Source organism: Sebastes fasciatus, chromosome 13 (assembly GCF_043250625.1).
Source record: "Sebastes fasciatus isolate fSebFas1 chromosome 13, fSebFas1.pri, whole genome shotgun sequence".
NCBI lineage: Eukaryota > Metazoa > Chordata > Actinopteri > Perciformes > Sebastidae > Sebastes > Sebastes fasciatus.
The window spans coordinates 23,411,247-23,435,645 of record NC_133807.1 but is presented as its reverse complement, the minus strand read 5'-3'; the positions used below and the strand labels follow the sequence as shown (position 1 = coordinate 23,435,645).

The following is a 24,399-nucleotide window of genomic DNA, read 5'->3' as shown; positions in this document are numbered from 1 at the left end:
ACGGTAATTTGTAAATCATTTTGTGTGTCATAACAACGCCTTTGTTGCTTTTGGCATGTCATGTGTACACTAATAAGTAATTAAGTTGTTTAAGTACTTAATTTACTTAGTTTAAAAAAGTTATTTTAGGCCCAACCTTGATGTTTTTACTAAACCTAACTAAGTGGTTTTGTTGCCTAAACATAATGGTGACCATTTCATAGTATACGCAAAAAGCCGTTTCAAAACATTAAGGCTGGCGGGCTGATAAATGACATTAAAATAAAATGCATTAAAAAAAGGCTTTTTATACAACTTTTTACACATATGCAGTAATACTCCCCAAGACCTGTAAACGGACTTTGATGTGTAAAATTGGTGGAGTTCCCCTTTTAAAAATGACTAAATATACATATTTGTGTTGCATTATTGTTGTTATTGCAAAGTTTGCACTGACCAAAGGTGCTCCTACTTGTTAGACATTTAATTTGGAGGAGTTTGGAGGAGCACAGCAAACAAGCTTAACTTTAATATGTGAACACCTTGTTAGCTTAATCAATTTACAAAACAGTTTGATTCCATTATTATTATTATTATTCTACGTAGGCTCTGGTCTCATTATCCTCCTGTCCCTTTTCTCAAAAGTTCAAATGAGGTATTCACAGATTGTTTTTTCCCCTCTAAATTTAATCAGAAACTCAATTTGCATTGTGGTAAACAGAACAGTGGTCATTTACTGTAATTGGAAACTGACTAATGTTTATTTCTGACTTACAACACCCACCCTTGTTTTCTTTCTCATACAATCAGGTAATTGGTGTAAGTTATGAGCCAGCATCTAAGAGATAAAATGATTAATGAAATGGACTGCTGTTTATGTGTGTGTGTGTGTGTGTGTGTGTGTGTGTGTGTGTGTGTGTGTGTGTGTGTGTGTGTGTCTGTCCAGGTTTGCTCCTTAAATGAGGACCATTTTAATGAGTAATGAAAATACTGTGAGACAGGCAGCGAGAAATGAATTGGAAAAAAAACAGCGACAGCACGCAAATACAAAAAGAGAGAGAATATAATGAGTTGACATTTTCTCTCCAACCTGCACCAGACAGTTTGAACACTGAATCCACTTACACAATAATTTGTTCAGTGATGATATAAACTTTTTTAAGTGTATTTATTACAAATGAGCGGCTGCTCTGTGAACCAATATCTTGTTTTCTGCAGTTTCAGTTAGGTGCCTCGGACGCTTGTTTACCATTTGTATTCTCAGACAACACGCACTCTGACTAGACTTGTTGCATCCAACGCTCGCAGACACACAATACTAAATATTCATGCAGCACATTCATCCCACACAGCTGCATGCACCCCTTTAAATTTCACTCTTAATGTAAGCAGGCAACCACAGTGGTGCTGCGCAACAGACAGTCTCTGTGTTGGTGGTGGGAAGCTCATTAATCATTCTCTTTTCCAATGAAGATCATTATTCATCACACCGAGGCGTTGCCCTGCCCACATGCATGAGACAACAATATATATGTCAATATCAGCCAGGAGCTGTCGGGTTATTTATTTATTTATTGTTATTATTCCCCCCCTATGGGAATGCATCAATATTATTTGCTGCGGGTAACCATTTGTCTTGCTTTGCTTGAGCTTTGCGGAGGCATAATGAATGTTGGTGTGAGGAGTCCCACTGGCTCACCTGCTGATGATGATAAAGGCTCAGTGGAGGGCAGATATGTTCATTGTTACCCCATACTGATGACAAATTGTGCATTGGCCAACTCATGATCCATATCAAAAATCTCTGCTCTGCCCTATGAAATGTAACCCCGGGGCGTCCATATTTACTCATGATATACCATTATATAATGTTGCTGCTGTAGATAGCAAGAGGACTAATGGTTCGCCTGGAGTTTCAACAAATGTAATGGGATTTCTATATTGACTTGATGTCTTTTCTCATAAGGTTTTATCTTTTGTTGATACCATACTGTGATTTTGTAGATGCAATGTTGTGATTTCCCCCTTTAAGTAGATTCATTATCGTACCTTTACAATTAAAATAAGATAAGATAAGATAAGCCCTTATTGATCCCAGGGGGGGAAATATGGGTGTTGCAGCAGCACAATGACGCAAGAGAAGCAGTACAGATAAAGTAAGAGATAAATAAATAAGAAGTAAATTGAAATATAAATGATTAAAATGCAAGAGCAAGTCAGAATTACAAGGCAAGCAACACACATACAAACTAACTACAAACTAATGGTATGTTACGTCTCTAAGAAAACCGACATTATGTTATGAGTACAGTAGTGTAGTATGATAAGATATAATGTACTGTAGTATTGTATTTATAGGCAAGCTTAAGAATAGAATAGAATATAGAATAAAAAGCTTTTTTGTCATTGTATTAAATACAACGAGATTCACAGTTGCCACTTCTGGTCAGAGTAATGTGATACAAACTAAGCAGTTGGTCCTAGCTTTCTGATTATTTTTGACAGTTCTCTGCAAATATTTCATGTGGGGTTCCGCAGGGTTCGGTTTTAGGGCCAGTTCTCCTCTGTCTTTACATCTCCTTTCGGAAAGAATCATCAAAAAACTCATAATATTTCTTTTCACTATTATGCAGATGATACTCCGATTTACCTCTCTCTCAATTCTCAAAATCAGTCCAATGTAACTTGATAACAAAACTGTCTCCAAGATATTAAAGACTCGTTGGCTCATTATTTCCTTCAGATAAATGAGTACAAGACAGAAATCCTACTCTTTGCCAACCCCACACCATACTACTGTTACTGCCCAGAACCTCAATCACCTTTCCACCTACACTAGACCACATGCTAAGAACCTGGGTGAGATATTTCAGGTCCAGTTTCTTCCAACTCTGAAACATCTTCAAAATTAGGCATTTCCTATCACCCTCTGATCTAGAAAGAATCATCCATGCACAACATCATCCATGTTGGACTACTGTGACCCCCTCTAGGCATTTCTAAGGCTTCCATTTCCTGTTCACAACCTGCCGCCCGGTTATTAACAAGCTCCAGGAAACAAGACCACATCACACCTATCCTGGCATCCTTACACTGGCTCCTGGTTCATTTCAGGATAACCTTCAAAATCCTTCTAATTATCTACAAATCTCTCCAAACAGTTATTAGTTGCAGCCCAAACTGTAAATATAGTTATTTAGCAATATGTACTAGTAATAGGAATATCGGCTCATCCACATTCAATGGCATCATATAGAATGAAAAACCCTCTTGGCTCAATAATTCAGCAGATGCAGACAGACCTCACATTCATCATTTCACACATTTTCACTGTCGCAGCTTATTTACAGTTTTACACTGCCAATGCAGGTCAATGTACAGTACAGCATCAGAATCTATTCAGCATGTCTGCTGGGAAGGCTCCAAGCACAACCGACAAATACAGACAAGACACAAATAATCTATTCTCTTTAAAACAGAGTAAAAAAAAGTGAAAGCCTTGGCTACCAGAAAGCTCTAAGCCTGGGTTTTTAGGAAGTAAACTTGTTCTCTTAGGCTCATAAAGCATTCAAAAAACACGTTTTCCCTTTTTCAGAATATGTCAGCAGACTGCTTCAGTTAGTTAATCAGAGCTTAATTATAGCATGTAATATAAAACACAGTTACCGAGTCATAGGAACAGGGCGGGTGTAGATGGTAATGTCGATGGAAAGGAGGAATCTGTGGAACAGATGGACGTGTACGTGAACAGATGGACTTGCTCTCCACCTCTGAGCATTCACATGTCTTTTGGGCAGCAGCCTTATGACTTTGTGCTTTCTGCATGGAGTCAGCCATCAACTCAAGTTCAGCCATCGGGAGAGAAAAGAGCAGAATCAATATTGCGTGTGTGTGTGTGTAGTTGAGCTATAATGCGAGATTTCATTCAAATTCAGTGTTTGTCCTTGAATTCAGTGAGGTAATGTACCGTGGTGACTGCTTCATTTAGCGAAGGTGATGTACTGAAGGTGACAGACTGTGATTCTCTCCATTTCCACCTTTTTCATCCTATTTTTGGAGGTGAAACGACTGTTTCTGGCTCCCTCACTTTTGGAAAGGCCAGCAGCCTGTGATTGAAGGCTTGACATTTGTCAGTTTCCTCTGTGTAGGATGTGGAAGCCAAGGGAGTACTTGCCCTGTTGTTGACATTTTCTGGGACTGATAGGATTTTTCTTTTTTCTCATAAAACATGGAATGCAAGAGCTTGTCCTTTTCTGTCCAACAGCTGATAATGTCAGGGGAGAGGCTTGGATATATTGATGTATTCCTGATGTAACTACATGACAGACCAGTGTTACCAAAGGCTCTAAAGACCAAACCTTGTTTCAGGGAGAGGCTGTGAAGTCGAGGCCGGCAGAAGAACATAGACATCATAATCTATGTGGTTTTAACCATTGTTTGAACTTATTTTGTAGCCATTATTGTTCTAGCAGAGCCTAATAAATCACACTGGAGTGGACTGAACCAATAGTTTTCATACTTGCGTGAACAGATTGGGCCAGATGTAGCTGCTCACGAAGCAGTGGTTAATTATCTCTCTGGATATCTCCCTCAGCATTTATTTCCTCACACGGTGGAGTTCAGCTTGGTTCAAATTAAGTTTGGTTTGTAAGAACCATGATTTTAAACCTCGGTGTAGCTACTCTTTAAAGACAGATACAGTGTTCCACACAACTAATCCTAATTCCTTGAGAGAAACCTGAAAAACAAAAACAGTATACAGAACTGCAACAAATATGTATTAAATATATATTTCTCATAAGTAACAAGGTATTTGTCTAGGTACAAAAACCTCTAAATATGCTTCATCTTACCGTGCCAACATGTCCTCATACAAAATGATATCTTATGAAGAGTTATTCCTCATTTGTCCTGACAAAGAGTCAGTATGTGATGAGTTGGGATGAGAACGGGTTGCCATAAAACAGACTGGAAGCGCTATAGAGACGTTAGACAGGGTGTGGTAGCGGTGAAGTACCGATCCAGGGAGGGAATCGTTGTTTTTCTGGAGCTTTGACACACCTCGGCTCTTGGAAATAGGAGAATAGCGTATCATGGTGTTGAATTGGGTCATGATACCACTGGTGTGTGGGCTTACATAGAAAACAATCGGTGTCGGTATGTGTTGCCTTGTTTGCTAACTGTACGCTGGTGAACTTAACCTCACTGTCAACTAGCTAACAAGGAGGCGATATCAGGCTGAATAATGTCTGAGTACGTGAAAAGCACTTTTCCTCTAACCCAGAACAAGATCAATCTTAGTCTAGTCATTAGATGCCTTTGAAACCATTTTCCCTCTCTGTCAATAAACACTCATGCACATAAAGCACACAGACAAGAGTTCCTGCACACAAATATGCTTTTAACAACGCTACACGAGATGACTGGTAAGCTGTGTTGTGTTTTTTAGGGAATTTGAGGCTCTTATTGCCAATACAAGTGTGTTTACTTCTCTTTGGCTGGATCTTCTACACAGAAAACACACACACACACTCGTACACACAGCACGTCGAGACTACTGGTGATAATTTAATCAGATTTTACATCACTGTGTCCCTCCACCCACTCTCTCTGTCCCCCCGTATGAAAATGACAAACTAAGGGAAATGTCTTTTCATACATTTGGCATATCTGTTACCAGCGATTCCCAGCGTTACTGTTCATCTATTTCCCATCACTTTATCCAATTTCATGCAGCTGAATGAGACAATGTAGACATTATCCGATTTTTTTTTTTTTTTTCTGCTCCGTCCATGAATTCACGAGGAGCCAGGGCTTCCATCGTGAGAACTCCCGTGTGATGGATCGTAATAGAGGGAGACAACGCACAGTTTTGACATATTGGAAATGCAAGATCAGCTGTATTCATTGCTGCAGATGGCTCCCCAATTACATTTAGCTGCCCGTGTCACTTGTCATCTCACTGCTGCTGTAATATTATCTGTACAGCAGCAGGGACCCATTGCCATTATTATTATTCCTTTTTCACTTGTATGCAAATCTTCTGCTCCTCCTGCACCACCCTGCCTGCCCTTGACAATATGGGCTGGTTTATGCTCCACACATGCAGATCCCCACTTTTATGAGTGCAGGGATTAGTAAGAGCGCCAACCTCATAGACAGAGACATAGCTTCAGAGTGTCCTTTCCCTTTGATCTTCTATATGAATATCAAACAGTTCTCTGTGACAGTGAAAGCAGGAAATGACTTGTGATTATCCAGAGCTTATGCTGCACACTGCAGCCTTGCTCTCTCTAAAATGAAACTCCACCTAAAATCTGTTTTTTGAGTATGAAACATAGCTCCGCAGTGGAAAACAGAGGCTGTGGTCAGCTTTAAGGGGCCAGTAAACTCTGTTTAAAGTGATTGTTGGACGGTTGAATAGCTTCGGAAACCCCCCTTCCCCTTACCTTTCCAACGTCAGACTTTCCGAAACCATAGATCCAACATCCACACCCACTTCTCGCCGGCTTTTCACTCCGCTTCGAGTGTGGCCGTTTGGAACAACTATAAACACTTTCGATTTCTGACGTAGTCGGACAACGCATCTTACGGGCTAGTTCCCATCTAGCATAACCAATCCGTTCTCACGGGAAGGCGTATAAATACCACATTACACAGACATTCCGCGTGTCATGAGTACTAATTTTAGTGTTTTCACACCATTTGTACGCCGCTTTTTGCCACACAAACGTCCGCAGTTAGGTTCATGTAAGAACACCACTTACTTAGGGGTAAGGAAAAACATCATAGTTTGGCATAAAATAAGTAAGTAAACCAAGTAAAACACGTATGAAACAATGTAACACAACTACAGAAAACACATCACAAACGTCAATAAAAAACACGTGACAATCGTCACTAACGTAACTAACGAAACAAAACACCGGTCAACAACAGTCTCGAGTACCGGTCTCCTGGTTAAAAGACCAATGTTTGTTGGGCCCATCCACCTCCCCAACCACTCACCAAAAGGGGTCTTTCTTTCACGTCACTGAATCTAACTGTTGCATTTATACAAAGATGTGTTTACATTGCAGTCAGTACAGGATACATGGCGTAAAAAAGACATGTGGAAATCAAGTAAGGTGTACTTATTGCACACTAAACGCCTTGCACATTATCGTGGCATTTATACGCGTTTTTGTGCAAACGAGCTGGCATTTCCCAGACCCTTAACCTGATAATCAGACTGATTTCATGTTAGCCCGCCTACAAAGCCTAAGGGTTAATGGGAGAAGTGATTCAGAGGACTGGAACCAGGCTGGAAAAGTTTTAAAAAACAAGCAGCATTGATGCACAGAACTTCTCAAACCATTCCTGCATCATAAACCACTTCTTCACTGTCTACATACATTCATATGTTACAAACAGTAAAAGGATGTCACAGAAACATGGGTAAACACACTTTGTTCTGATTCAGTCCTCTGGTGAATCTCAGTAGCAGGATCGTGTAGTGTAATACCACTTAGAGTTTCATCATAAAGGAGCATCCAGCTCTTGGATACGTTGTTTCTGGGGATGACTGTGAGTTGAAGTAGAGTGCACGTTGTCTGAGTTGAGTGGTTCATCTTCAAGAGCGGGACACGAGAGATTCAGAGTTTCAGAGTCAGGTCATGTGCTTTCAGAGCAGGTATGATCTCAGGAATGTGGGTCTGTATATTTGGTGAGCTCATTTCCAGAGGCATGTAGTTGGAAGTCAGGCTGTGCTGCTGTGGCAAAAATCTTCTATTTGTATTTATCACAAATTAACCCCAAGTTGTTCTGAACTCTGCGGTACAAGAGGTACTATTTCTGATGGTGGAGTAATACCTTCCAGCCTTTATGTGATAGTCCCGGAGTCACATTGTTATCGTGTTGGATCTGACAGAAAACCACCTCATTGTTGGAGCCTTATCGTAAGCATCCCTCTTGGCTCCAGCCAGCTTTATATTTATGTTAATTCACATGCTGATTAAGTGTCTTTGGGGAAACGCCCAATTGCTTGATTGCTAACTTGTAAATAGATGGTGTTGGCATGCAGTTCATTATTATTTTTGCTAATGTAGTGGTAATTATAGTTTCACACAATAGCAGGCATTAAACAGTATCTCCAGTAAACAGAGGAATCCTCCCACTACTGGTGCCAGGATAAGCCCACTACTTCACATGTTTTGTCCTCCTCTTCCTGTTTATTATTATTACTGAAACAAAAAGGCCAAAAATCACCAAAGAGGTAAAGTTGAAAACTGGTGTTTTCCAGCTTAAGCTGATTTGTTATTTCCGTGTATTCTTTTGTTGACTAGCAATAAACAAAAGCTAAACACATAGTTGCTGATATACACGCTCTTGCCTTCTCTCTTTTGATTACTGTCATACAAAATCTTTTAAATTGAAGCTCCAAAATCATTAGCAATCTCGGTGATCAGTGGTTATTTCATTTCTGCCTGTATTATTTCATGGACCAGTGGCTCTGCTGCACAGCAGATATGTAAGCATGGCTGCAACGTACTGCCAGGTCAGTATATTGCAGTGCGTTATTATCCCAGGGTTATTCTTCCTCATTTTCAAGGGAACCGAGCCAAAATCCATAATTCATGAGGTGGACTCACCTACACGAGGAGGAAACCAATGGATGCTGGAAGAGTTACTTCCTCACCAAATCCTTTTTTTATCCTTATTTGGCCCATAGTTATTGTATTTTTTTATTTCCAATAAGAAATACCGCCTTGTCAAGATAAGAGAGGCTTTTTATAGAAAAGCTTGACTCTTTTTTACACTTCTATACAATTGTGCGTGCGTGTGTCTGCTGTATCTCTGTTCCACCATGAGTAAGATAGGAGGAAAGTATTTTTTCTTGAGGGAGTTATGTTTTTTCACCTGAATTTTTGGAAATATAAATAAGCGAATAAATCAATGCATGATTCAAGTTCAAATTTATGGATGGACATTACTACTGCAAAGGGTTATTGCTATCATGGACAGACTTATTGATTTTGGGGTAAACCCAGGTGTGGGGCCTTCCCCTGTGCTGGTTTCCCTTTTACAAACATTCAAGGACGCATATGGAGCCAGGAGCTCGAATGCATATATCGAGTATATGTATATGTTGGGGCTGTCAAAATTAACGCGATAATAACTCGCTCAGTTTTAAAGCTATAGTGAAGATACTGGCATCATATGAAACTAGAAAACCTGAAGAATCAATTAGTACCAACCATGTCATACTAGCTTGCCGGGAAGGAGGCTAAATAACGCTCCAACCCTAAGCTACATTTTGGTGAGGAAAAAATGTCATGGCCATTTACAAAGGGGTCTCTTGACCTCTGATCTCAAGATATGTAAATGAAAATGGGTTTTATTGGTACCCACGAGTCTCCCCTTTACAGACATGCCCACTTTATGATAATCACATGCCTTTTTCGGGCAAGTCATAGTCAATTGACAGCCCTAGTATATGTTTATATACAGGCAACTAAAACATTGGATACGAAGTCACCAAAGTTATTACAGTCCATCCTGAGGGAGACATGATCGTCTGTACCAAAGTTGATGGCAATCCATCCAATAGTTGTCAAGAAATTGCACTCAAAAACCTTAACTGTCAACCTGCTAGTGGTGCTAGAGAAACAGTCAGAGGATCATCAACATTCATAGGATTTATTCTCTGGGGACCATGAATGCCTTTTATCAAATTTCATTGCAATCCATCCAATAGTTTTAGAGGTTTTTACAGTCTGGCCCAATGTGGTGGACCGACGCCACGCTGCTAACATACTAAAAAACTTTTGACTGGATACAAACTCCAAAGTCACTCTAGACTTCCCACATTGGCCCTGAACGTTGTCACTGGACACGTAAAGGGTGTGTCAATAAAACAATGTGTCTAACAAGCCGCTGTTGTTAGCACATTGGATGAGTTAATGGGTATTTTCTTTTCGATCTTTTTGTCTCCATTGGGAAACTCAACTGCAAGCAACATTGGACTTTAAGGGATAATGAGGCTTTGCCGTTAGTATCGATCATATCCGGGAAGCTCCGTCGTGTTGCCAGGTCTTATATATCAATAGTGTTTGTTGAAGAGCTGATGTGAAGAAAAGTCGCACAAACCAGGAGAGCCTCTATTCTGAGATGACGGTTCTCGAAATGAAAATGTCAGAAGGTCTCTGCCCTCTTCAAGAAGGCCTATTGGAAAAGAAGGTCACGGCTGACAATGACTGTAATCTTGGCAGTGCATTTGACACATCTTAGCAGCCTCACAGCGCTGACATCCTCTCCACATACATGTGACGCAGACATGTCATCCAGTCAGCTGAGTTGGTTTCCTGTTGGTGATTATGAGCTGCCACAGGTCCCGTACCCCTAGCCCATTACTCAGCTTTGCATCAGCTCCGGCAGAGACAGCCAGACTGTGACAGGTGAGATAGAGCCCCACCGGCCATCAGCGAGAGGTGACTTATTAAAAATAATGACTGGGTGTGTGTGATGTGATTGATGAGTCCGGGCTGACAGCTGGTAGTCTGTAGCTATATCTGGACGCTTTTTGCACACTGACTGGCGGCAGAGAGAGAAAGCTAGAGAGAGAGATGTCATTTTAATATTTAAATTATTTTCCTGCACCTGCAAGAAGAAAATGTAGTTGAAGGGAAAAAGAGCAATACAATTATTATTCAGGGAGTACAAGATGTTCCATCCAAGGTAACTTCTCTCTTATTTGATGTCTTTCTGAGGCACCGTCTGCACCTGAGTACCTTTAGGAGTAATAAGGAGAGGAATATAGTGGCACACAGTACTAGGAAAGATATATTTGAATACACCTTTTTTTCTGTTTTCAATAGAGACATACTGCCTTAAGGGCTTATTGAGCAAACCTTTAACATCTGTTGCAGAATACTGAATAGAGAGGAGATTGACACCTTTTTTTTCAAAACCAAAGGGAAGATTTTGAAGTTAGAGGTGATGATTAATGGTGAAAAGGGTGGATGGCATAGTTTCAAATCAGCAGCGCCAGAAGGAGTTTTTAAGTGTGGGGGGGGGGGGCAGCTTTGGATGACGTAATACAGTGTTTCCCATAGGCGTTTGAAAGACTGTGGTGTGGTGCTCCTCCTGAATTTTTTTTTTAACATGTTAAAGTTAAATGCATCAATCTGGAGCACTTTGAGAGCGAAATTACGAGGCTAGATCTATGAAGAACTAGTAAACAATTTAATCATATAAGTTGTATATTTATTAATGCTGATGGCGAAAAAGTCAAACAGCATAAGTATGGTAAACAAGACGGTATGCCGACATCGCCGCAGACCCCTCGCATCAAGGACATTCCATCCCGGTTGACAGTAGCGCTGGGAATCCCATCCCTCCCCACAGGAAAAGAGGGCGCACTGCGCAGCGAGAACGCAACAGCCCTGGGCAGCGACGAGGTCTCACGGTCTCTCACGGTCTCTCACGGCCGGGCCTTTCCAAGCAGACATCAAGTCGCGGCGAGGGCGAAACAACAACGAAACAGTAGCGTGCTGGATGTCAGATCATTTTGATTTAATTTGAATTAGGCTACACAATGGTTGATTAGATAGATAGATAGTAACTCTATTGATCCCGAGGGAAATTCAGGTTTCCAGCATCTCAGTTCCATAGTGCAAAACATATTAATGAAAAGGCACAAGTAAGAAGAAAATATACCAGATATAAAAATACCAGGAGATGAAGAAAAATGATTATAGTGCAGTTATGATTGGATAAAGATCCACAGCAAACTCTGCTCCGCCGATTACAAAATGTGGATACATATATTATTCAGTGCTTTTTATTCGGCATCAACCTCGCGTTTACACATGTAGTGTCGAAAAAAAAATTGACTTGAAGCGTAAATAAACGTTTCAGTTCAGGTTGCGGTTTCGTGAGACACAGCTGAGATGGAGCCGTGCAGGCGGCTGCCGCACTGATTAAAATGAGAGCGTAAAAAACACTTCTGACACCCTCCAGTCTTGACATGCACGGGTTGGATGGGAATTGAATTTTTTGCTTTTACCGTGTTGCAATATTATAGGGGCATTTGCGGGGATACAGTGATTCACAACCTTAAAATGAAAGTGGGACAGGGCCCCCCTACTTCCGGAGTCCAAAACAACAAATCAAAAGATTTGCAATTTTGGCTCATTTCGATGTGGTACGACTGAATGTTTTAACTCCGCTACTGCTCTCCTGGCACGTCCTCTGCATGTTTATCAGTGGCTAATAACAAGGGATGCTGGTGAATCAGACAGCAGATCAGAATGGAAGACATTCCTCCAGAATCTAGAAGCAGCATCGATCAGGTCCTCCCAGCAGAGGTGAGAGGCCCCTTTGTCTCTGCGACAACCCCTCGGTGTGAACTCCATCCAGCCAACACACGATCCACACAGAAGACAATAATCTGGTCAACCAAAGGGGTTTCATTCACTTTTTTTCACTCAAGAGGGGTGTTTGTCTTTTGATTTCCAATTAATTTCTCTATTTCCCTCCTCTCATTCTTTATCTCTCTCGCTCTCCTTGTAGTTTTTATGCTCATCTTTTCGCCCTCCCTTTTTCCCCTCCTCTCAGAGAGCATAAATATCACGCTGGCAGCAACGACTGCAATCCTTTTTGTCCTATCTCAGCCCTGCCCCACTTATGTACCGTCCTGTAAAATAAAATATTATTAACTGGCATGGTAAACGTGCATTATGGGTGCAATGAGAAATACGTTCCATAAAACTCCCAACACGTCACATAAATGGCAGAATTTGTTTAATGTGACATGAACTATGTTTGGGATGTGAGGGTGTTTTTCAAGCAGCACGGGGAGCTAGTTTGGCATGCAGGTAGTGGAGCGGCGTGCATAAAGCCATAATGATGAGTGGGGCAGTTGTATGTGTGTGTGTGTGTGTGTGCTTAAACCCCTCCTTTCCTATAGTCTGTGCCAACCCTGCCGCTAACGCAGCAGCCCTCTGCATTATTTATCCCCACAGCAGTACAACCACTTCTCGGCAGCGGAAAGTGCACACCTTGCAACTCAAAGATCTTTTTCATAAACTTTACTCCTCTGTTCTTCTCACAGTGAGCCTTGAGGATATAAAGGCCTCCGTTTCTCTCCTAACCCTCAAGCTCCCTCTCTGCTTTTGTTTTTTATCATAAAACGCCTGCTAAATTCTCCCATAATGGATATTGATTTGTCAAACAATAACAGCAGATCACAATAGACAGCTCATGCGAGAGAGCGGTGTAACCTTGAAACTTGGAGGCGCTTCGTGAGAACTGAGAAAACTGCTTGGTTGACTGTAATGTTTAACATTTCAATTTACTCCTCAGTGCTGTTCGCTTTATGTCCCGCCTGCCAGCAAAGCAAATGGGATGAGGAAGTATCTTATTACCTGCTTATATTCTGTAGTGGGAAAAATACAAGATGGGTGTCATCAGGCAAAAGTGGATTTGTATATCAGTGCCTCTTCTTGTGGCTTTGTGGAGAGGAATGTCTGTGTTTTGTAATGGTGCATGAGCAGCACAACTGACAGAAAGTAATAGCAAATTCAGCATGCAGTACTTGATGAACGAGCTCCTCGGGAAGCTACATCCAAACTCAAACAGGCCGTAATATTACAAATGCAAAGTACTCTTCATCTGGTCTATCTCTTTATCGATTTTTAACAGAACACGGCCTGCCTGCATCACCAAATCAGCTCCAATAATGAAAAAGATGTTGCCGGCGTGGCAGATATGGCAGAGCTCTTTCTTGTGAGGCTTTGCTGCTTTGTCAGTAACATTTAAAGTAGGATTTTAAATATGGTGGTTCACTTCAGGGTATTTCGGTGGCCTGGACGCTACATGGACAGAAGGAGATAAAGAAGGGGCCAGTGGGAATGGGAGCATAAAATAAAGAAAAGATAGCATCCCCTCTCTGGAGCAATAAGCTGCCAGTGTTCCTGGCTCCACGTCAGCAAACCATTTGCAAAGCAGTGATAAGAAATAGGATTATATGCAAAGAAAGCAAGATGAATTCAGAACGGTAGGAATCTGTGAAGAGCTTACTTCACTCAAGGTCAGCTATATAGAGATACAGCGATTTAAACTATTGCACTTCATGAGTTCAATGTTTGCGCGCATGTTTTCTTTGCATTACCCAGGGGCATGTTTCAGGGTCTGATTTGTGGGTGGTTGTTGCGAACAACTGACCTTTCATCATGACAGGAATAAACGCTAATGGCCATGTCAATTTTGACTTCTACTCTGTGGGAGGCACTACACGGTGAACAGACGAGGTCATGGCATGTTCGCAGCTCCGCTCTTCCAGACATTCACGCTCGCAGCTGTGAATACTAATGAGAGGTGTTATGTTGGTCAAAAGGCGTTTTAATTGGCAGCAGGGCTGCGTGTGCCCTCGCTTTCTACTTGGCTCTCAGACCTCTGGCTTGGATAGGAGGGAAACTAATGTGATCTCTTGGCAGCAACTGAGTTTGACTTCTCTGACATTTTATACAGAACCCTGACTCAATTACAAATGTTCGAAACTTAACAACAAGAACAGACAGGAGCAGCACAAAGTAGTCCTAACTTGAATTAACTATTTTAACATAAGTAACATAGTTTCTTGTTTTCTTCTTTTGGCCATTTGGTGGCGGAAAATCTAAACTGTGAACACGACATTGATAAGTCGTCACATTTTGTGCTAGCGTGTAAGCAAGCAGTTGCCTATTTACTAGAGCTGTCAAAGTTAATGCGATAATAATGCCTTAATGCAAATTCATTTTAAAGCCACTAATTTATTTATTAATGCAGTCGATCTCTCGGAGGTTGAACACAGATTATGATAATCACATGCAGTTTGGGGCAAGTCATAGTCATGTCAGCACACTGACACACTGACAGATGTTGTTGCCTGTTGGGCTGCAGTTTGCCATGTTGTGATTTGAGCATATTTTTTATGCTAAATGCAGTACCTGTGAGGGTTTCTGGACAATATTTGTCATTGTTTTGTGTTGTTAACTGATTTTCAATTATAAATATTTACATACATTTGCATGAAGCAGGCATATTTGCCCACTCCCATGTTGTTAAGAGTATTAAATACTTGACAAATCACCCTTTAAGATACATTTTGAACAGATACAAAATGTGCATTAATCTGCGATTAATTGGATTAACTTTGGACCATCGTGATTAATCGCGATAAAATATTTCAGTCGATTCACAGCCCTACTATTTACACATCCAGCACACACGGATGCGCTGAGGTAGTGTCTAGAAGGGAACCGGCAAGTTGGGGAAATTTTCGCGAGATGGTCAAGGTTAGGCATTGATCTTAAATAGCTAAGGTTAGGATAGGTCGCCGGGCAGCAAATCTGAAGAGAGTTTTTGCAAGTCTCTGCAGATCTCCGATCAGATTTTGCAATTTGCTAGACACGACTGCGCTGGGTTGATGCTGCAGGCAACCCAGAAAATAGAGTCTAGTTAATAGGCTACATAAACTCGGCTCTGCTGCTGCAGCTGCTGGAAACAAGGTTGCTTATAGCAGTAAAAGTAAATCAAAACAGTGAAGTTGCAAAAACCTAAATAATGAGCTGAAAGATGCTCAGAAAAACTGCAGAGTTGGGTGATAATTGGTTTTGGGTTTACCACTATAAGCGAGACCTTCGACATTGCACTTCATAATTTGAGCTGTTGTTTACATAAGAATATTGATTAGTTAGCTTTAACAAAAGAAGAGATTACACCTCATATTAGAGGAGGTTATGTAGACACCGAATGGAAATCATAATTGGCTCACCGGCATTGATCGAGAGCCATCGCAGCGCAGGTCATCATGGCCTTGTTTATTATAGGAAACTTTTTCCTCTATTGACAGAAATGACAACTGGGACAAACATCCCAACGCTAGACAGATATTATCTATTCGCCGTTTCACCGGTGCAATTTACTTGCAAGATGAGAATTGATAAGTCGTTTTTTACCATTAGACATTTTTCCGGGCAGTAGCAGTGCTTCCTGAGCTTTTCTGCATTTCTGGACAGGTTTGAGAAATCATTACCTTCTCCCATCTGACAGCTCTACCTGAGGCGGCAGATCAGGAGGGAAGAGAGACGGGAAGGGGTGCAGAGACAGGGTCAGCGGCGAGGATTTGCAATATAACAGAGCCCTACTGTCAAGGTTTTGTTAGTGTCTTTGTCATCCAGTGGCTGAGGAGGAGCCTTTGTGTCTGGCAGAGGGTCTAATGGGATGTTGACCCGGCCCCGTCCTGTCCGTCAAACATCATCAGTCTTGACAAAAGGAGTGAACGACGGGAGAGCAGTGTCCCCCTGAAAGCAATTCTTCCGTATATAAGAGAGGCAGGGGTGAGAGAGATGTTGACAGTAGACACTTGGGAGCCAATGGCTTAAAAAAGAAAAAGCGGAAGAATATTAAAACCAATCTGTGCTTTCGTCTCTCACACACACACACACACACATATATATAGATATAACGGAACAGCAAATGACTGCTGGGTAATTACACTTAATGCTACAGCGTTCGACCAATTGGCCAGCGAGGGTTAAAAGGAACACTTACGCAATCTGTGGAGCGTTTGGGCAGCTGCATTAATGAAGTTCATCTGGGGCAGCGCATACTTAAAATAGCATACAGAAGCCGCATGGTTGAAAGCATTTTATCATTTAACATAACAGCATGGTGTGGAAACTTGAGTGCAAAGAGCAGAAAAACAAGCTCTCCGAGATTGTTAGTATTGCAGGGGAGGTGATTGGCAAGTCAAAGAAACAACTGCAATATGTTTGACAAAGCCGTATGGCTGTCGATTTAGGATCCCAAGAAGTATTATATTTCCTATGTCATACAGGCATTGAAAACAGAATGACTGCATCAGGGAACTCGTTCTCTATTGTGCTACCAGCTCATTTACACTATAGTATATTGTATATGTGTATGCTTTTAAAGGACCAATGAGGAATTCAATATTCATTACTGTGTTTTCATTATTGTATAATCACCTGAAACTAAGAGTCGCTGTGTTTAAATTAGCTTAGAATGAGCCCTTCATATCTACATAGGGAGCGGGTCCTCTTCACAGAGTCCACCATGTTGCTCAGGCAACAACAGCTGTCAGTGTGTCAGTGTGCTGATTGACTATGACTCGCCTAAAACTGCATGTGATTATCATAAAGTGGGCATGTCTGTGAAGGGGAGAATCGTGGGTACCCAGAGAACCCATTTTCAGGTCAAGGGACCTCTTTGAAAGCACCAAATTTAACGTAAGTTTGTAGCACTCTTTAGGCTCTTTTGCAACAAGCTAGTATGACATGGCTGGTACCAAAGGATTCCTTAGGTTTTCTTAAGTTTACCAGTATCTTCACTCTAGCTTAAAAATTTAGCTCACTACAACCTAAAAATCGCAAGTTGAGTTAATGTGTTAAAGAAATTAGTGCCGTTAAAACGCGTTATTATCATGCTGACTTTGACGGCCCTAGTTTATTTTAACCCAAACCATAATCTTTTCCTAAACCTAACCAAGTACGTTTGTTGCCTAAACCTAAGGAGATTTCTGGCAAACTTCTGTCATGTGCACTTCGGTTGCTCCTAAAGAAGTGTTATTATGGTAAGGATGGCCTCTGAGCAAGACAAACGGCGTTATCATGATTGATTTGCAAACACACAACTAGATGCGATTAAATCCTACACACTGACCCTTTAAAGGTGTGTTGTGTTATGTATCTTTGCTGTACTTGAGAGGAGCCAAAGAAAAATTCCCACTGAGGTGGACAATAAAGTCAATCTAATCTATTCTAATCTAATGTAATGAGCAAATGTTTTCATTAAGGATAAGTCAAGGTTTATGTGGTGCATGTCAACACTGTTTCTAATGAGGCCTCAGTAAAGTCGTGGTTACATTGCCAGGCCTCAGCAGACATGAGGAATGTTGGACCGCCACCCTGTAGGACCTCTGTGGTGTCTCTCCTCTCTGCACTCAGAATCATGGGAATATAAAAAATAAAAACCCGCCACATCTTGTACCTGCAAACGAGGAGCGATGGTGTCATGAATATTTATCCGCTGTCCTCCTCACTACGCTCCGGCAGCTCCCAGTGTGTCATTTATTTTGTGCAGGTGCATATCTGTCAGGAGCATCTCTGTTTTGCAGAGGTGAATGAACCTGTAATGTGGTACTTCATATTCTTCCGATCCGCACCACCTCTGTGGCAGTATGGCATTAGATAGTCGATCAATCATGCCAGTAAACCATCCATGAGAAGGCCAGTGTCAATAAAGGAGGAGGAGCATGAAATGAAAAATTCATCTTAAAAAACACTCCTGCAAACAACTATTTGGCGGTGCACTTTGCCTTCCATTTTGTTGTGTCTTTCAGCAGTATAAAACATCCGTGGTAAATATCAGGTCTGATTCAACCCCTCTGGATAGAAGAAATGTTTCTTTCTTGGCTCCGATTTTTGAACTAATCCTGAACAATCAAGGGAGAAGATTTAGAGCAGGAGAAGCAGAGATTAACAATAATCTCCACTAACAGTAGCCTCGATGGACCACCTTGATCTTTATTAACACATAATTATAACTATCACAGTCAATATTTCTCCCTATGTTTACATAGAAGACAAACAGCGAAGTCTACCGCTGTGTTAAAACCATGTGGGACGAAAGGTAGAGATGGGAAATATTGCCATGTTCACAACTGGAGAGAGTTCTCGTCATTGGTCAACGGGACGGGAGGATGATTGTAGTCATGTGAGAATATAGCTGGATGTATAGCCTAACTATATCCATTTGAATTTAATTATCTTGATTAAAGTGGCATTAGGCAGAATGTTTTTGGCATCATTGGGCAAAAATCCCATAATAACCTTTCAGCATATTGTAATTCAAGTGTTCTGTGAGAAAACTAGATTTCTGCACCTCCTCATGGCTCTGTTTCCAGATGGAGGCAGCTGTCAATCACTCACAAACTCCGATCAAACGGTCAAAGTAGGCAGCGCTGATCAGATATGAATCAATATTCTGTTACTGTAATGCCTATTTCCTTGATCAAATGTTTTCAGAAATATCTTCTAGTGTACTGTTTAGCTGTAAAATGAGAGAGTTTGCTCCGCCTGGTGGGCGGTGCTTGGTATTTCCTCAACTGATCTCAACACAAACTTTCTGCTTTTCAGCTGCTCAGAGACGGTAGACTCAAGCTCAGCTCTGATTGGTTGTTTTCCTCCGTTCTGTGAAATCTTGCAGATGCCGTTAGGAGCACCGGAGGACACAGATTACCTGTCTCATGCACGACTGTCAGGATACTGTGACCGTTTTATAAAATTAACCTTTTTAATCACATTTTGTCCAATTCTACCCACTGCAGCTTGAACAGACCTTGGTTGCTTGATTCTTTGGAGGTTGTTGAAAGTCATTCTGGGAAATGGAGGAAAACCACTGACTGCATCTGGCTCTGCCTTTGCATTACAGTTGATATTAATAAGATTTCTCTTTGTCTCGATTCTGTCCAAATTGTGATCTGATCTCGTTATGAAAATGAGGTGGTTGGAGCTGGCTTACTTTTTAACAAACACTGAATCGATGTGGGATACTCTTGAGGGGTTGCTGTGACGTGCAAGGCAAGGGGCACACGGTAGAGAGAGATTGCCAAACACTACTCTTCGGGAGCCTTGCCAACTTGGCTAACGTTGCTGCTTTTCCAGTCCTGTAAGAAGCTTGGATAATCTTGTAGTGCTGCTGTATGGACTTCGTGCAGGAGAAGGGCTCGTCTGCAGCTTTTTGTTGGACAGCTTGAGATGGACACTGCTTCCCAACCCTGAGACAGTGATCATACACTCAGGACATACAATGCGTCATAGATTGTGATCTATAAGTCACATGAGAACAGCACATTGATGTTTAAATTAAAATGTTGCTGACAGGGGTCCAGAGGGCATCTCTTGGTCTATTAAACTCTTCCCATCAGTCACTTCCTCTCAATCAGTCATTGCAAAGATTGAAGTGGATGGCTGTCATGGTGATTATTATTCATGAGTGGAGACCACACAACCACCGTCTCATTTACATGTTTGCTTGTGTTACTCAAATAAGCTGTAGTTTTAACTCAATCTATATTCATAAACGCCTCAAAACCATTTTGATGGCTCTTGATGAGGTGGTGGAGGTACAGAGAGACATTAGTGGACGAAGAAAATCGTTCTCCACATATAGCACCTCTAATAGGAGTGTGTTATTGTCTGGTTAACGCACACACACACACACACACACACACAACATGGAGAGTTTCTGTAATATTTGCCCCGGTTGACGCAGGGACCGGTAATGGCAGGGTGCTTGCTTTCTGCTTTTAAGCAATTAAATGTTAAAGTGCCTCTGTTTTTTTGGCTTGCTGCTTGTTTCTGTGGTTTTGCCACAGCTTTGCGAGCCGTGCACAATTCAAAAGCTGAAGGCTCCTGCAGAAAGAAAGGTAGATAATGTGAGAACGAAAGAGAGTGCCTCACCGGCAGCCTGCATTTATTGCTAGACCTGTCCTTCACAGAGACACTTCACAATAACACCTGTTGCTGCCAGGGCTGTGTGTGTTTGTGTGTGTGTGTGTGTGTGTGTGTGTGTGTGTACAGCGTGAAATCATTGAATACATCGACTATTATTCTGAAATTAAAAAAAAAAATCACTGCCAATGTGATCACACATAAATTACTTTAACCCTTTGATCTACATAGATGCAATTCAGTACACTGCAACAGCATTTTTTGTTAAGTACGCCTACTTTTAATTTTACTTTTAATTCTCAGGAAAGAAAACTAAATAATTTTCCCCTCTGGCATAAACTAATATTCATCAGTTTTCATTAATTCAGTTATTATTTGCCCCTGCTTGAGTATTTCTTTCTCGTAGTACTCTCCATCTCTCACTCACTGAAGACCCTTTCAGACACAATGCAACAGCTCTGATACCCGTTTTTTCCACTGACTTGCATAGCACAAGTCAGTGGAAAAAACATGACAGGCATGACAGCTTTGCCGTGATGTGTGGCGAGCGCAGCTCAAACCGCGCCGAGGAGTCGCATGCAGCTCTCCTCAGCCGGGAAAAGAGATTTGGTGTAGCTCTATTGCCGTCCGGGTGGACACCGTAGGGCTTATACACGCTGTACAGTGCCAGAAACATGTTGAGATAGCAAAAGGAAAAAAAGGTGTGAAAAATTCATAAATTGGGAGAAATGCGAGAGAACTGTGACCCCGGGAGGAAACCGGGAGAGGGCAAATGAAAAACCAGGGAAAAGCAGGAGGGTTGCCAAGTATGGTCACTGTTCGCCAAGTGAGGCCAGGACAGATTTCCTCCTGCGATGTAAAACATTCAGTGAAATAAGGAAAATTTACTTTGACAAGTTCAACTCTGAGATGTCAAATTTCAAAGGTCTTAATGACCTCTAAAACTTAAAAACACTCCTAGGAGTATTTGAGGATGAGCTTATTAGCGTCCTGTGACAGCCGCAGATAACACATTTCTTTTTCCCTTTTTATCAGAGCATTTGATTTATTAATTGTTGTTGGGATATAATGAGAATTTCAACAATTATAACAAAAAAAAATGTTTTGAAGACAATTACCAACTCTATCTTTAATGTTGCGTTAATGTTGCGTTAATATTCATATCACTGTTATTATATACTTTTGTATTTTGATGCTTTTGGCAACATTGTTCTTGAAACGTTCATGCTATTAAAGCCCCTTTGAATTTGAGAGTTACACACACAGCTATTCTCGTGGGATACAACAACAGAAGGTTTTTGAGAAGCTTTCAGAAAGTTCATATTATTCTCGACGGCAGAACTACTTGGCCTAAATTATACTGATACTGAGAACGACCCGCCAGCCAGATAATGAAAGAATAAGTAACTAATTGAAAGTTATGGTAGCAAGATGAGTTTTGAGTTTGGATTTAACGGCCTCAACAGAATCAGACTGTCTGATAGTTATTCCAGAGGAATGGGGCCCGATAGTAAAAGGCCCTTTGGCCTGTTGGCTCATTTTAAACTCTGGAGGCAGACAGAAGAGTCCTGAATGGCGTATAAGGTTTAAGAAGATCAGAGATGCAGGAAGGGCGTGTCCATTTACAATTTTGTTAGTCATCAGAGACACCTATAAGTTTTATCCAACATGGATAAGGAGCCAATGAAGGAAAGCTAAAACTGATCAACTATCCATTCATATACACACATTTGTGATATTTCTTAGAATATGTAGACCTACACCTTTTTTTCTGACACACATAGTACCATTCAAATGCAAAATGATGCCATTTTTTTTAGCTTGACAGAAAATAACAGTGCATGGCATAGCTAAGGCATGTAGCGTCAAGGCTTGTAAATAAAAGGAGTGGAAATGGAGAAAAACTGCCAAGTTAAAAGGGATAAATACAAAAGAAGGAAACACAGATGGATAATGTTTGTTGTTGGAATGATATTTAGTTTGAAGCCGTAACATAAAACTCTTTAAAGCGGATAGTGCGAGAAAACATATTGCAGCTCATCATCATGCTAGTACATTTGGTTCTAAATTGATGCGCTTGGCTAAGACAATGCGTCCTGCATGGTAGTAAATTGGCTCCATCGATGTATAATTAGCAAGTATATCTACTGCAACGCTATTTTTGCAGTGCGTCTGTGTATGAGGGTTAATGAGTCATCACTTATCAGTTCACTCTCTCTTTGTGTCTCCTCTCAGGTGTTCACCAGGTATGGGAAGTGCTACATGTTCAACGCTGCAGAGGAGGGGAAGACGCTCCGCACCACCATGAAGGGAGGGACGGGAAACGGTTTGGAGATCATGCTGGACATTCAGCAGGACGAGTACCTGCCGGTGTGGGGGGACACAGGTAGGCATGACCGCCTTGCTCACCTGTCCTGCTTAATTTGAACAGATCAGAAACTTCACATCCCTCACGCCACCCTCTTCCAAACTTCCTTCCTTTACTCAAGAAGGAGCCAGTGGCCCACTCCTAATGTCCACACTCACAGACTTTGAGGCACGTTCCCACAAAGTCTGTGAGGGTTTAGGGTTTAGTGTCCCACTGTCAAATCATCAAGTCCTTGAGGACTCTCTCGTGGACATTTTGAGCCCTTTTTATGAAGACTTTGCATGAAGCACAGAGGCGTAAAAAAAAGAGAAAAGAAAAAGGTAAACAAAGAGGACAGCACATTGGTGTTCACGAGGCATATCTAAATGTACATTTAAATATAACCAATACCATTAAGATGGTAAGTAAAAAACACATGAAATCAGAATAATGCAAGCATTAGACTATATTACACACCAGGTTTATTCATGAACCATTTCTTTTAATTTTGCTTAATGAAGTTAACAAAAACAAGTAAATAGATTTTTGGACATTTCCCCTTAGGAATGTAATGCAAAAGCCTGGAAAACGTTCAAATAGGCAGTAAAAACCCACAATTGGCATCGTCAAGGTAACGTGATATATTGCCGCAAAGTGCCGTCCCATTCGTATTTATACCATTTCAAGCCCTTGCATCCTTTCACACTCAACCATTTACCAGGTGAGTCAAGTCCCTGAGGGTTCAAAAATCATCTTGTCAAATGTAGAACGTAACTTATTGTCCTTGATATAAAAGAAAAAAGAAAAGGGACCACCCCTTCCCCCCCACCCCACCCCATGTTGGTCTCGGTCACATGAAAGGGAAAAAGAAGGGATACTAAAAATAAAAATAAAAATAATAAGATAAAATGATTAAAGAAAGTAGATAAATAGAAAATGAAATAAAATAATAAGAGAGAAAAAAAGTGTATGAAATCAGATAATGATGAATGATGAAAGATAATGATGTTATGTTTTCGACTTGTGTTATAAAAATCCCTGTTGCCAGGTAACTGTCAACAAATACAAGGCTTGTTGCGCTTCCAGAAATAGACAATGATTATGTGATTTCTGTATGTCAATAACAGGTTAGGAACAAGATCAGGATAAGCAGCAAAATACATTCAAACTTTTAGAAAGTTTCTGCTCATAAAGGCTAGAATACCACATCTCTACTTATAGACCGTTTCATTCGTCAGCTGCTGCGTTAACAACCATAGCAAAAGGAAATACAAAGAGGCCCATTTAGAATGGTTATTTTGTCCAGTTTAAAAACGTCTTGCTCCTCGTCTCGCTCATGTAATCCCTCCACCACTAATTTGTTGTTACATTGAGTGCCTTTTACCTCGGCTCTCGAGGTTGCTGGATTGCATCCTGTATTTTAAGTGGACCCATACAGAGGCGGCACTTCAGAGTTATCCGCCCTATGAGTCAGCCCTTCCTGTGTTGAACACTTGCTACCCTCCAGGCTAGCATAATGTTTGTACTCCGCCGAGCCTACTTTTGTCATTCCCACAGACGCTGTGTTGTTATAAA

General features: G+C 41.1%; 1 protein-coding gene across 3 annotated transcripts in view; it reads left to right on the top strand.

The window, feature by feature from the left end:
- Nucleotides 1-24,399, top strand: part of asic2 (acid-sensing (proton-gated) ion channel 2) — a 393,228-nt gene that overhangs the window by 332,872 nt on the left and 35,957 nt on the right. For all 3 annotated transcript variants that reach the window (XM_074656269.1, XM_074656268.1, XM_074656267.1), the window contains one exon: nucleotides 22,713-22,863. In XM_074656269.1, the coding sequence (XP_074512370.1) occupies nucleotides 22,713-22,863 (151 nt within the window). The remainder of the gene's footprint in view (nucleotides 1-22,712; nucleotides 22,864-24,399) is intronic.